This window comes from Stigmatopora nigra, chromosome 5 (assembly GCF_051989575.1).
Source record: "Stigmatopora nigra isolate UIUO_SnigA chromosome 5, RoL_Snig_1.1, whole genome shotgun sequence".
Taxonomy (NCBI): domain Eukaryota; kingdom Metazoa; phylum Chordata; class Actinopteri; order Syngnathiformes; family Syngnathidae; genus Stigmatopora; species Stigmatopora nigra.
The window spans coordinates 9982470-9996039 of record NC_135512.1 but is presented as its reverse complement, the minus strand read 5'-3'; the positions used below and the strand labels follow the sequence as shown (position 1 = coordinate 9996039).

General features: G+C 38.5%; 1 protein-coding gene across 1 annotated transcript in view; it reads right to left on the bottom strand.

Annotated features, from left to right (window-relative positions):
- The window catches only part of nr5a2 (nuclear receptor subfamily 5, group A, member 2), an 80210-nt gene that overhangs the window by 32618 nt on the left and 34022 nt on the right, over positions 1 to 13570 (bottom strand). The window contains exons 7-8 of the mRNA XM_077717488.1: positions 12452 to 12593; positions 5058 to 5764 (exon numbers count right to left, since the gene is read on the bottom strand). Of these exons, the coding sequence (XP_077573614.1) occupies positions 5058 to 5764; positions 12452 to 12593 (849 nt within the window). The remainder of the gene's footprint in view (positions 1 to 5057; positions 5765 to 12451; positions 12594 to 13570) is intronic.

Below are 13570 nucleotides of genomic sequence, written 5' to 3'. Positions count from 1 at the left end.
ACAAACAGTGAAGTCACATTTGGAAATGTCAGACGTTGACAAAATGTTTTTACAAAGTGAATTGTTTGCGTCATATGATGTCTGTCAAATCTTTACATATAAGAGACAAGATAATTAAGATAATAAGACTTACAAACAGTACATAAAAGTGGGAAACAGATTCTTAAATGAAATCGGAATTAATGATCAGATGTGAATATTTGGAATTTTTTATTTATTTTTTTTATTTTCGCATATTTTTTCTATAGCCTACATTTTGTTGACCAGGTACATAAAATACTTGTAATTGCTAAAAGAGACACTCCTCCTCTACATTAAAAGGTGTGGAGAGGAAAATGCAAGCGAGGAAGTGTGTTGAAAAGGGAAATGCGTGAGGAAGGTGAGGTGCAAACATATGAATCATCGACAGTGTGGATCTCCCAGATAAAATTTCTCTGTCATTGTGATTGTTGTGTGCATTGGGGTAGTCGTCCCATAATTTTTCCACAGCAGAGATCGTAAAAAAGGACCAGCTACAATCCACACTCATGATAAACTAGAACATAACTGTATAAATTGTATAAATTGTTTTTGTGTGACCTTACTATGAAAGAATCTTTAAAAATATTAAGAATACATTCAAATCAATATCCAATATAGTCTTATAAATAGTCAAAACCTCTCTTATTAAATGACTAAAAATGATGTAAAGCTATACACCCATCTACTTCTGGTGACACTTATCCTGTATAAAATTAATAAAAGCTCCAGTTGTGCTTGCCAAAATGAAAAGACTATTCTAACTGTTGAAGGCCAAAACTATTTCCCCTTTCTATCAAAGATTGAAACCAAAATTCAACAATATTCTAATTGCAATGAAGCTGAATTTGAATATTTTGATAATGCAATTGTCAAATATTTGAAAAAGAAAAGTAGTCAAATAAAATGGAAAAACAAAGAAACAAACAGACAAAAACACTGAGATCCAGAAGCTCAAAGCCTGTAATGATGTTAATTTAAGGCAAACTGCATAGAAATGTGTCCCTCAACATCATGCCCACTCATGCAGACCTGTTTGCCCATCACCCCAGCTACAAACCTTCAACCTACGGACAACATTAGCTCCACTATAATAATTTGTACGATAGCAACCATGATGCCAAAGCCACATTTAGTCAGAAACAATCCTCCCTGAAACCATTCATAGAGCAGAATAGCAGCTTTGTTTTACCCTAAAAATCAAACTTCATCATCATCTTTTCAGTATAAACATTTTTTTGTAATATTTTCCCATTCATCATAGGCTGTGAAATATTTTTAATGTACAACTAATGTCGCCTGATAGGAAATAGACAGAGTAGTCTACTACACTGAAAGAGAACAGGGGAGGGATCTTAAAAGGTTCTGCTAATGGCTAAATGTGTCCGAGTCCCGTGACAGAGGTAAACTTACAGAAACTTAATCTTTAAACACTTGTTTTGGCAGACATTTCATACACACCCCCTGAGCTTGGCTCGATTACCAAAGAAATTCTTTTGTTCTTACTGTGCTAATAATAGTAAGAGTTTAATCTGCCTTGCGCATGAGAATCTTAGTGTATGACGGTGTGTGTGAGAGAAAGGGTGAAAACAGGACATGGAATTAGAAATAAAGTTTCCTACAACTTCTTCATCTATGACAAACATTTGAATTCTAATCTGCAGCATATTTTTATGTACAGTTGTACCTCTACTTATGAATGTCTCTACTTTCATAATATTCAGGTTACGACTTCAATGCGGGCAGGTGTGAGCTCAATTCCCGCCGGCGGCGGTATGATTGGGGGTGCGGATGGTCGTTTGTCTCTCTGTGTGCCCTACAGCTGACTGGCGACCAGTCTAGGGTGTAGTCTCTAACTTTCGCCCGAAGACAGCCCCGAATGCAGCCCCAGCAATCCCCCCCAAAAAGTGAATAATCCCAAATGTAAACACACTTTCTCTATCCTGTATTTTACCTTGAAACAAATTCTATTGAAAATTCAGACTAATCTATATTTTTTTCAAAAATACATTTTAAAATTAGCAACTACAATAGGCCAAACAAAACAATGGGCCATAAAACACTGCAGGAACCATTAATATGCTGGCAACACTCTAACCATTGTGTAAATACGCTTCTAAACCACTGACAATGAGATGTGATCAATTACATATTCATTAATGAGTCAAACTTGTACACGGTGTGGGAAGCATGCACACTATTTGTCATAATTTACATGGCTCTTTTGGATAATTAGAGTAGGTGTAGCTCCATCTACCAAATTATCATGCCTCTCATATCCCAAAGAGGGGGTAGTTCAAGGAGGGCAAAGAGGAATAGGATTGTCCTCCAATAAACTCACATTATTCCCTGTTTTTTATTATAGGCACCTGGCTCATTTTCTATCATGCTTCAGTAAATGGTCGTCATTAGAAGAACACAAAGACTTTACATTCCGAAACTAATCATGGAAGGGACAAGCACAAATGGTTGTGCTAATTCAATTTGGGATAAGTATATGGGAAAGAGCGGTGTAAAATGATTACTGTAAATTAACGAACAAAGCACAATTAATTAGATATAGCCACACCTTGTGACACGACTGTGAAGCGAATGTGAGCGTGTGTGTTTGCGTGTTGCTGAAGTAGCGATGATTTCAGGTGAATGCAAATGCAAATCTCCAAAAAATGTCAACAGACACGACACATTCATTCATTTTGTCTTATTCTCACAAGGGCCATGCGGGGTACAGGAGCCTATCCCAGCTAACTACAGGCACCAGGTGGGGGACACCATGAATCGGTGGCCAGCCAATCAGACACGACACATGGCATGCTAAAATGTCAACATGTGCTTTCAAGGACTTTTTAATTGGTTCTATTTTATATACTATATTACATGTATTATTTTACCTCCTGAAAATAAAATGGCAATTTTATGACTGGCTTATTAATATGCATGTGCCCTAACAATGTACAATGCCAGACGACTGAAATAAAAAATAAAAAGCACAGACTGATGAAATTAAACCCAATGTCACTCAAAACATTCAACCTTTGTTCAGAATGAAAAAAACACCACCTGGTTCCTGGACTTGAAATCTTTCTTTGGGCTCTATTTTGAATCAATGCATCGGAAAAAGTATATACACATGATGATTGTTTGCCAGGACTGACGACAGCATCTATGTATGAATATATTTTTATAACCCTATTCAATGGAAGTGCTATTACAACAAATAATTTTGCCTGATCCTAATTCATACAATACATTCTTTTAAACTCATTTAGTGGCCTGTCTATAGCTTCATGGCTTTTTTGCGCATTGTATTGAATTGATTACCAGACAATGTATTATCCATTCATTATTCCGAAGAAGTTAATACTGTAAATATGTCAGAAAAGTCTATATACGTACACTGTAGAATCTTTGAAGGTTAAGCGTAGAATGAAGCCTAGCTTCATGTAAAATAAATCAAGTATGCATTTATTTATTTGCTCATACTGTAAATACATTGATGATTTGAATAACTCACCAGGCTCCTCTATGAAACATATACATAATCTAATACAGACAAAATACTCATATCAAGTCTGCAACACAATACAGTGCCAAACCCAACAGGCTTAAGCCAATGATCAACAAAAGCCGAGTATAGATCTTATCAAGGTTTCATCCCGTTTGAAAGAAAGGGAATTTTCCTTTTGTTAATTTATGCTAAAGTACTTGTTTATATTGGCTATTTTATACAATATATGGAGAGTGCCTTTCTGAGTAACTTTGCTTATTGAGATTATTTTCATGTCTTTAGGAAAACTATTGTTGTGGCTTGATGGCCATAAGAATGTTTTTGGAGGGTCCCAATGGGAATTAATATATTTGATAGAATTCACCATATAAGGCTGCATTTTGGGGGGTAAGAGACAACTATTGCAGTTTGTCAATTGGTGGACTAATTAATACTGAGAAAAACAGATATATCTGTCATTGTTAAAATGATGTCCCTTGAAGTCCAATTTGCATGAATGCATCCCTTGGGATTAATTAATAAACAACATTTTCCTTCCTAAAAAAAATCCTTGTTTGTTAGTAGGTTGTAAAAAAATCAAGTTGTTTCTTATGGCAACCCGTCCAAGGAAAAGTCATTGCACTTTTAAAGTACAAAGAGATTTCAGCTACTTGGGATCATGTCAATCGTGTTCTATTTTCAGATCGCATGTGCGTGTATCGTAATGCCACTCTTCAGTCGATATGCTAACCAGTGGCACATCACAAAAACTGCAGGGACAGATCAGAAGAATCACTCATGGGCAGATAAATCAGCCAGACTACAACCTCATAAAAAAGGACCTAAAGTTATTATAGCCCATAGCCAAAATGTGTCATGTTTGAGGAAAATATGAGTGGCTGCTGAATTGCTGATCAGTTATTAGGGGTGTATGCATCCCAAGTCCTGTGAAGATTGGTGTTGAACGAGTGAAAAGGAATTCCAGGAATAAAGTAATTTATTTGCCATTCCTATCCTAACAAGGGTCAAAGTTGTGTCTATCCCACCTGACTAGAGTAAGGATCTGCCTGAAGCGGTTACCAGCCAATCACAGGGCACATATTGACAAAGAGTTCCACAACTACACAGTTATGGACTATTTAGTGTGTAAACCTGAAGCACAGTGCATGTTTTGGGAATTTGAGTGGGAACTGGACAACTCAGATAAAGCTCACATAGACATTGGTAAAACGTGAAACCTACACACCCTAATTGAGGTTATGGGTTTTTTTTCCTTTCTCTTTTGGGTGTTCAGGTCAGTGGATATCATCTTGGGTCTTTTAACTGTGGGCCGGTGAAGACCTTTATAACATTTAATGTATGCCTATATAAAAATTAGACTTGATTCGAGGGCATTGTGTTTGACCCTTGATGCCAGAACTTTGAAGAATGCATGCTACATTAATTGAAGAGATGTCCATAGATTTTGTTTGTAAATTTTCAACAAATTATTTATGCAAAAGGATTCATTTTTAATGTAAATCTTTATGCTGAAAGAACCATGCACACGCACCTTGAGTTCTCGGAAGAAGATACTGCTGCGAGCCCACTCCACGATGGAGAAGAGTGTTTGATCAGCCATCTTGCACATGAGACCAAAGGTGTTGAGCTTTTCATGCTTGCCCCGGCTGGCCTGCTCCTGCTGCAGGTAGGCCAGTATCTTTGCTTGAATCTGCGGCTCGTCCGGTTCACACTTGAGCAGCTCTACGATCAAGTGAGGGAAACTAGGTGGCGAGCCGGACTGGTAGGCATCGACATAGGCATAACCCATGATGGACTCAGGGGAGCTGGTGTACGGGTCTGGGTACTCAGACTTGATGGTACGGCTGCCTTGGAAGTGTCCATAGGCTGTTTGGTAGCCCTGCAAGCTGCTGGCATGCGGCGGCATTGCCATGCTGACAGGCGAAGTGACGAACGGGCTGCGGTCATAGTCTGTCGGGGGTAAGGCGGTGGCATGATGGTGGTGGTGATGGTGGTGACTGGTGTGGTGGCCAGAATGATGGCTCAGTGGAAGGCCCTTGGAGGCAGCTGAGTGAATGTTCTGAATGGCTGATGAGATGGTGAGGTCTGTAGGGACCGCCTGCATCACCTGGCTCATGGCTTCAATTTTCAGGCCGTTGGCTCGAATCAAGGCCTTCTTTTGTTGCTTGAGGGCTCGGTCACGTTTGTACATTGGGCCAAACTTGTTGCGTCCTCCTCGCATACGATCTGCTCGCACAGCTGAAAAAAATAACCAAGGGGACAGAGCGTGATGATTACATGTCTACATTTTAATGGCTATATATAAGCAGCACATCAATAGGTAGCTCTCAGTAATGTATCTTAACCTTTTAAACCTTAAGAATGAGTGGCAAAACAACATAATTATGCTATTTGGTGTTAAGGAAAGATTGACCATGTTTTCAGCATACATTTAAATTTCTTTCAGCTTGCACAAGATACAGAACAAGTACCAATACAATGAGGCTTGTGGTGGGGGAAAAAAATGTTATGGTTAATTGCAGAGATGCGGATCAAAATAAGTCTAAAACAGAAATGTCCAACACTATATACAAATAAATACTTGTAATGTAGTGCCATAAACATTTCCTGTAATGTAGGACAAAGGTTTTCCTACAGTGATTACACTTGACGTTGTTGACTCATAAAGGCCATGAGTCTAACAGATACTGAAGTTAATAATTGAAAAGACACAAATCTCCTCGCCTGCAAATACAAAGGCAGAAATTTGTCAGACAGATAAACAAATCTTTTTAAAGCTTCCGACTAATTAAAAAACATTCCAGGATGGCAAACTGGAGGCTTACAATTTGCATGGAGGTTCTCCCCCATGCCCTCCTACCCTCTTGCAGAATCCCGTGGCGAGAATCGCACCATGTATGTGCTGTTGGTATGTCTAATGAATGAGATAGTTACATATTGGACTGCTACGGGGGCCACGAGTGATCTGTCTGATTGCCACCATCACAAAGCTGCTTTGCTCCCTCCCAGTTGGGGGGTGTGGGAGTTAATTATTCATATTTAATCACCCTTTACTCCGACCCCTGTGAAATGAGGTAATAGATATCAGGGACTATACAAGAGAGAAGCTCACTGCAATACTACACTAATCAGACATCTGTAGTATTTTAAGCTCTTGGCCCCTCTTTTAGATTTTGATTCCTGGGATACCATGGTGACTTGGCGCTGGTCCACTACAACTCATAATGTCTTAATAGATTAGCAGAAGAACACTTGAGGACTACTGGGGAGTGGGTGAGCAGCCCACTTGCCCCCATCCCTTTTACATGCACTCCAAAGCTGCCTTGGGAGTGATTTTAATGACCTCCGTTAGAAAAGGGTCTGTCACTGATTTGAATGATAGGATCTAACAAACACTCACACACACGGGCACATATGCTGACACCCTCTGATACATTCGATGCTATACACTCATCTTGATCACAGACATAGATAGGAGCATGAAGTCTTGACACCTCAAAGCATTTGTAATGCATACGTAGTGCATCGCTCACTGACACAAGAGTCTTGACAGAAGTTGGTTGGCTCTGTGAGGGACTATTGTAACCATTTTTAGAATATTGGAGGTTGGGACAAATGTACATATGACCATTCGTAAGTGACTATTTTGATGTATTAATGATTTCTCAATGATGTTGCATTTAATGACCAAAGAAATATAAACTGTGGCTGGGCCAACTCAGAGATGAATGAGGCTCGTGTTACCGTTTTGGAGAATAAGGATAAGGGATGTTGCTCTTTTACCCACCAACACCCCAACACACACATAGAAACACGTGATTAGGTTCCATTTTTACATCCACAGAAAAATACGGTAGACACGGGGCCTCTTTATTCTTTAAGACTTCCTTTTTAAACAGCGAGATACTATTTAATTTTGAACTGTTGGGTGTCTTGTACTTTTTAAAATCATGATTTGTTCACTGGTCTTGTAATACATCATCATCATTAATATTTAGCCATTTAAATTAATACAATTAACATCCTTTCTTGGCACTGGTGGGGCACCAATACATGCAGACACCCACTTATGCTCACAAACACCCAGAGACATGCACTCAGAAGCTCAGTGCTTGCGTCCTTTGATTTATGGTTGTTTAATATAAAGGCATATTAAATTCACGCAGGTGAGAATCCCTGTCGGTCGCCAGCATATTAATGGATCCTGCAGTGCCTTGCTGACACTCTGTTTGTCATGTCGAGGCCTCGACCCTTATTCCAAATGCGCCCTATCCTGTGCACACACATGAATACCTATGATACCTATGCATAAGTAATAGGACAGTTGCCAAGCTTCACGGTGCAGGTTAAGCAGGCTGAAGGAAGACAAATCAATGTGGATACAGAAGAGGAAGAGAAGGGACGGGGTAAAAAAAAGGGTGGGGGGCCTGTTTTGAATATACAAATGAAATAATATGTGCCTATTCACCATCTTATGTGCCTGAACAAGGTGGACAATTATACACCACTGCGGACAACAACCTTGATACTATTAGTACTGGTGTTGTTAAATTGCAACGTAGATCAGGATTTTGCCAAGGCCAAACACTAAAGAATGGGCTGTTCTTACTTAGATCAGAAACAAATGTTGCAAGTTTTTGGATAAACACTTTTTTTGTTTAACTTACAAGTTATAGACAACAATATGTTTTTATCCTGCATGTTACTAATATGTCTTTATTGTTCTCAAACTCAAGTAGGGTTTTAGTAGGAGTTAATGTTCAATCACACTACTTAGTTTACAGGAAAATAGATTGGGAAATGTTGGCACATTTCTGCCAATGAAACAAACAGAAACACAAAGCAAGAAAAACATGACATTTGCCGACTGAGACAGCTCTTTTAATGGTTCATTAATATTGTGTCTGGTGAGGTTATGTTTTGAATTTGTAAGCCTACTGTTGGTGTAAACCCATCTTCAAACGATTAAGAAACTTGCAGGTCTTTAAGGTCAATTAGCTTTAATCATGAACCTGCCTAAACAGCCCATAGGCACACTGCATCTTTTTGGTGGTCCACTAAGCGAAGAAGCCATTAGGCAGGTTAGTGAAGCATATAATCAAGGTAACTTATGGAATATCCCACTAGTGGGGGATACTCAAACGTAACACGCTTCATCAGTTCCAGTGTTAATGGTATGCAACCTTGGTGAATTCCTATAATTTTCCCTGTAATGTTTCAACTGTTTGATCTACCATTGTCCACAACATGTTATGAGATATGGTCAGGTGTACCTCATATTTTTTGTCACCCAAATTTCATGTTTTTTTTTTTTTTTTATTTACTGAACAATGTTCACTGAACTGGGCAGGGGCACAAGGAGACAAAAAAACATTCACGCTCACAAATAACCAGGGGCAATTTAGAGTGTCTAATCAGCCTACCATGCATGTCTTTGGAATGTGGGAGGAAACCGGAGTACCCGGAGAAAACCCACACAGGCCCGGACAGAACATGCAAACTTCACACAGATGGACCGAGCTGGATTTGAACCCGTTGGTCCGCCCTATTATTATTATTATTAACATTAGTATTTTAGACAACAAATATGTAAAGATGTTGTTTGCTTTTAAACACCCCAGGTACATGTGAACATTGGACCTTAAAGCTTAGAAGAAGCCAGTCCCTATTCATTCATTTTATCTAAGGAGCTTAACCTTGGGGAGATCACTGGGACTCTAAAACCAATCCCATTAGATTATGGGTAGGAAGAGTATACCCTGCCAGCCCATCACAGGTCACATCCAAACCTCAAGACAATTTGGAGTCTTCACTAAACCTTCCATACATGTTTCAGGGACATGGGAGGAAACAGAAGTACCTGGAGAAAAAACAGGCACAAGGAAAGCCTGGGATAGAGCCCTTGATCGCAGAACTGTCAGGAGTTGTGGTATTGACTCATCCAATGAGTCACCACTGAATCAAAATAATGTAATGTCCAGTGAGAGCAAGAAATTAGGACTTGGACTCCACTTTTACCATGGCTGATATGGCATGACTCCTGACTGGCTCAGAATTAAGTCTAGAATCATGCAGAGCCCATCCAAAGTTGGATGCCTAAAGTGATCAGTTTTTGTTATTTCCAAATGTTTAAACAGATGTAAAGATTTTTCCAGACACATCTCCTTTGTACCTCTCTATGATGTTCTGTATTTATAAAATGGAAAATCTGCAAATGCGATTTGTCTTGGTTTTGATCAATCACATTGCATGTGCTGAATTTAATTATTTTAATATACTTCTTTTAAAGCATTCACCATTTTTTGCCAATTTTGCCATCATCAACAGACACAATCTTGGATGCCTTGATCACTTAGGAAGTCAACTTCTGTGTTCATTAATCTCCAGTGCCGCTCATCCGGAGGAGCAGTGTTGGAGTTTGTCCTATCACTATGTCGATTGTCAACGCTGTACACAGCAAATCCCAAGGCACAACAAGACGAACAACCATTTATTCACGCACTCATTCCGAGAGACAAATTAGTGTTCAATCAGCCTGGCATGCATGGATGCATGCAACCTTTTGGAAATTAGGCTCCAGATCTTTTTTCTTTTTGAGGGACACCTCAGTTTGAAAGCACCAATTATAAAAGAGTGCGAGGGAAGAAAGAATGCAATCCTTTTAAAGGATTCTAAAGTTAGAATTAAAATGTGCACTAATAGTTCTCCTAAAATGTTTTTCTCTTTTGCAATGTTACACTGAATTTCTGCACTAAACAGCATAAGATGTTATTGTTGTAAAGAGTACATTGAAAGATAAAAGGATATCATAACTGGAAATAACAGACTTCTGGCAGATTATCATTATTAGCTAATCAAAATGACCTCTCACAGAACTGGTTTCCACTCATTTCAAATATTGCTCCAAGCTGCTGCCATGAGACAGGCTAGAGTACAAATATTACTGTCTTATTTTTTAACCAATGGCTGCTTCTAAATCTTGCCTTTGAACACCATTGCCCTTTTCATTAATATATGTATTTGCTAAGGAGGTGTGTGTGTGGCGCTGGATGTGCGTGTGGCAGGGGTGTCAGCCTTTCTGCAGAGGAGGGCTTTACTGCTTGTGAAAGGATTCGCCCACCGGAGATCCTGGGCCTTGACAGTGTGCTGGAGGGCCTATCGTGCCCCCGAGCTGCAAGTCGCTGCCAGCAAGCCAAATACACTGAGCGCTCATGTCAACCGGAATATGGCAGACTGGGACGTTGTGCCCAGCGGCCATTCATGATTAAGAGCGATTAATTACACCTAACATGGCAGGAAGAAGGGAAAAGCCTCAGGAAAGACTTTTCTTAAAGAGTTTGGTGGTTTCCTTTTCTGTCGCTTTTTTTTTAATCTCAGCTTTCTTTCAAGTGTTTTCTTAATAATCAAATGTATTCTACCTGTCATAAAACTGGACAAGGTTTCTCATGTGGTATTGCAAAAAGAGTGTCCACAGAGGTAATGTATAAAAAAATATGAAGAATGATGTTTAACATATGATAATAGCAATACTGGGAAGTAATCTTTTTCTTGATTAACAATCAAGTGACTTCTAAGCCAATGCATGCTCCAAAATTATAAATTTTAGGGTGGAAATGAACAACAATGCTTTTGTAAAAAAATATCTTTTAACAGGAGGAATAATCGTGCTTCTGTCTTTGTTTTTTCAGCAAGTTTCTGAACTGCATCCATATTTAACAAAGAGGGCTCAAATTGGTGGGCCAAAAGTATCATCATTACGAGTCCTCCTCCCATGGAAAGTTTAGTATTTTTGTTAAATTCCCGGCCTGGCAGGTATTAAGTGTCCAGCAGCTACCAGATACCCTCAAACCCCCCCTGACCGCCTTCTAAAATACTAATAAACATAGCTAGTTTTCAAAATATTGGATGAAAAAAGGAAAGAAGTGTTCTATTGTTCGAAAAAAAAAGAAAACAAACAATTTTACTGTCAAAGGAGGTATTCAACTTATGTAATGTACTTTTATGGATATCGCAATTTGGAATAAAACCCTACGCATTGAAAATGACCATGGAAGAATTTATTTCAAGCCAAAGCCCGAATGGCTTCTGCTATAAAGCATTCAACACTAGTTTAATGGAAAATGACGAAATTGTCATTTCACAAGAACGTTAAAAGATTATAAAACACCTATGTGAACATCCAGAGGCAGACATTCTTTTACTTGGGCTGCTCCAAGTAATAATTTTTTCCTTCCACTTTTAAGCATCAATAATTGCAAACAGGCATCATATCTTGAAAAGTAGATGATGCTTAGAAAATAATGTTGCCTGTTTTTCTCTTCTGCAGAAGTCCACAACTTCTAAATGACCTTTTATGGAGTAACGTTCTCATAAAACCTCATAATGAGAAAAGTGAAGTACAGTCCATAAATGTATTTTAAGAGTAAATACATTACCTATGCACCGGATAAAATACTGTTTAAATATAACTGAATTTGCTTAACTTTAAAATGAGTTATCACTCCTATACAGCATTTTCCATTTCAGTCGGCACAGCTGATAATTGTGCATATAATTTAGAAAGCAACAAGTTATCTGTCTCAGTTTAGTTGTAATTACACACCGAAGAGAGGGATTAAAAGTTTATATATGGTTATTGTTTTACTAGATTACAGATGCACAAAACTAGAGCATCACAACCATAGTAATTTTCTATATTTTATAACTTAAAACATAAGCGGGATGAAAAAATAAGATAAAATAACGCAAATGGCATGCATATTTTTTCTAGGTAAGTGAGCTCTCTGATGAAAACTCACAGACACAGACTTTAAAGACGCAGGGATGATGCTGAATCAAACAAAATTGTAATTCAAAAAGTCCAAGAAAACATTTTCTAGTGATTTTGCCATGTGAATTATTCAAATTGTAAATGAATTCCATTACCTTCCAACTTCATGCCGACAGTGAGGCACTTTTGGAAGCGGCAGTATGGGCAGCGCTTCCTCTGGGTCTTGTCAATCTGGCAACTCTGGTTCTCAATACATGTGTAGCGCTTGTTGTTCTGGACCGTGCGCTTGAAGAAGCCCTGCGGAGGGAACCAATTAACATGTCAACCTGTTTGACCTCTTCCATGTGATGGTAATGCACCCATTCACTCGCACATAGGCTGAACATATACACACACAAAGCGTGCAAGCATACACACACACGCACTCACGCAGGAACACACACACACATACACAATTAATGGAAAATAGTAGAATATATCTGTCATTTGTTTTGTACTGACACAGAATCATGGTTAAAATATTTCAAACCACTTTTTACTCATTTAAAAAAAAAAGATCAGCTCATATACTATGTCAAAAAAAAATGCTATTCTGTAAAAGAGTCCGATTGACTTTTGAGGCAACTTGATTTAGAACTTTCCACTTTGGAAAATATCCGCCCATGAGCAACAAACATAGAAACAAAAATCAATAAATTTACATTATTTTCAGTTCTGGGTTAATAGAGTTCCCGACTGCATCAGGGAAATAATTTGGGGCCGGATTCATAAAAATAAAAATAAAATCAAATGAAAGAAAGGTGGAAGCAGCTAATGTATTCTGGATCCATAATTTTGGACAACTATATGCAGTATAACCTTCATTTCGACCCAAATAAAATTAGTAGACTCTACTATCTTCAATATTTCTCCAAACACAAATTAAATTGACCAGGTGCATCGTTCCATAAAACATTAAGCGGGTTTATCCACCCCGAAAATATTATACATGAAATCAGACATTGGGAATCCCACTTCATTTAGGGAGTAACTGCAAGAAAAACGTACAAATTCTATCTAAGTTGATACTTGTTCTATATCCCTATACGTATCTGTCTTTCTGTAGGTTGGTCTGCCTCTATTTTCTTTTCTGTCCATCCAAAGTGATCCCATAATTCTCATGGTTTTCGAATAACTGGTTGATTTGACTTCAAAATGCTCACTTTGTAGTTGCGGCACTATACTTGAACTTAATCTGCTTTACTCATGGTGTTTCTGCACCTTGACCCTGACCT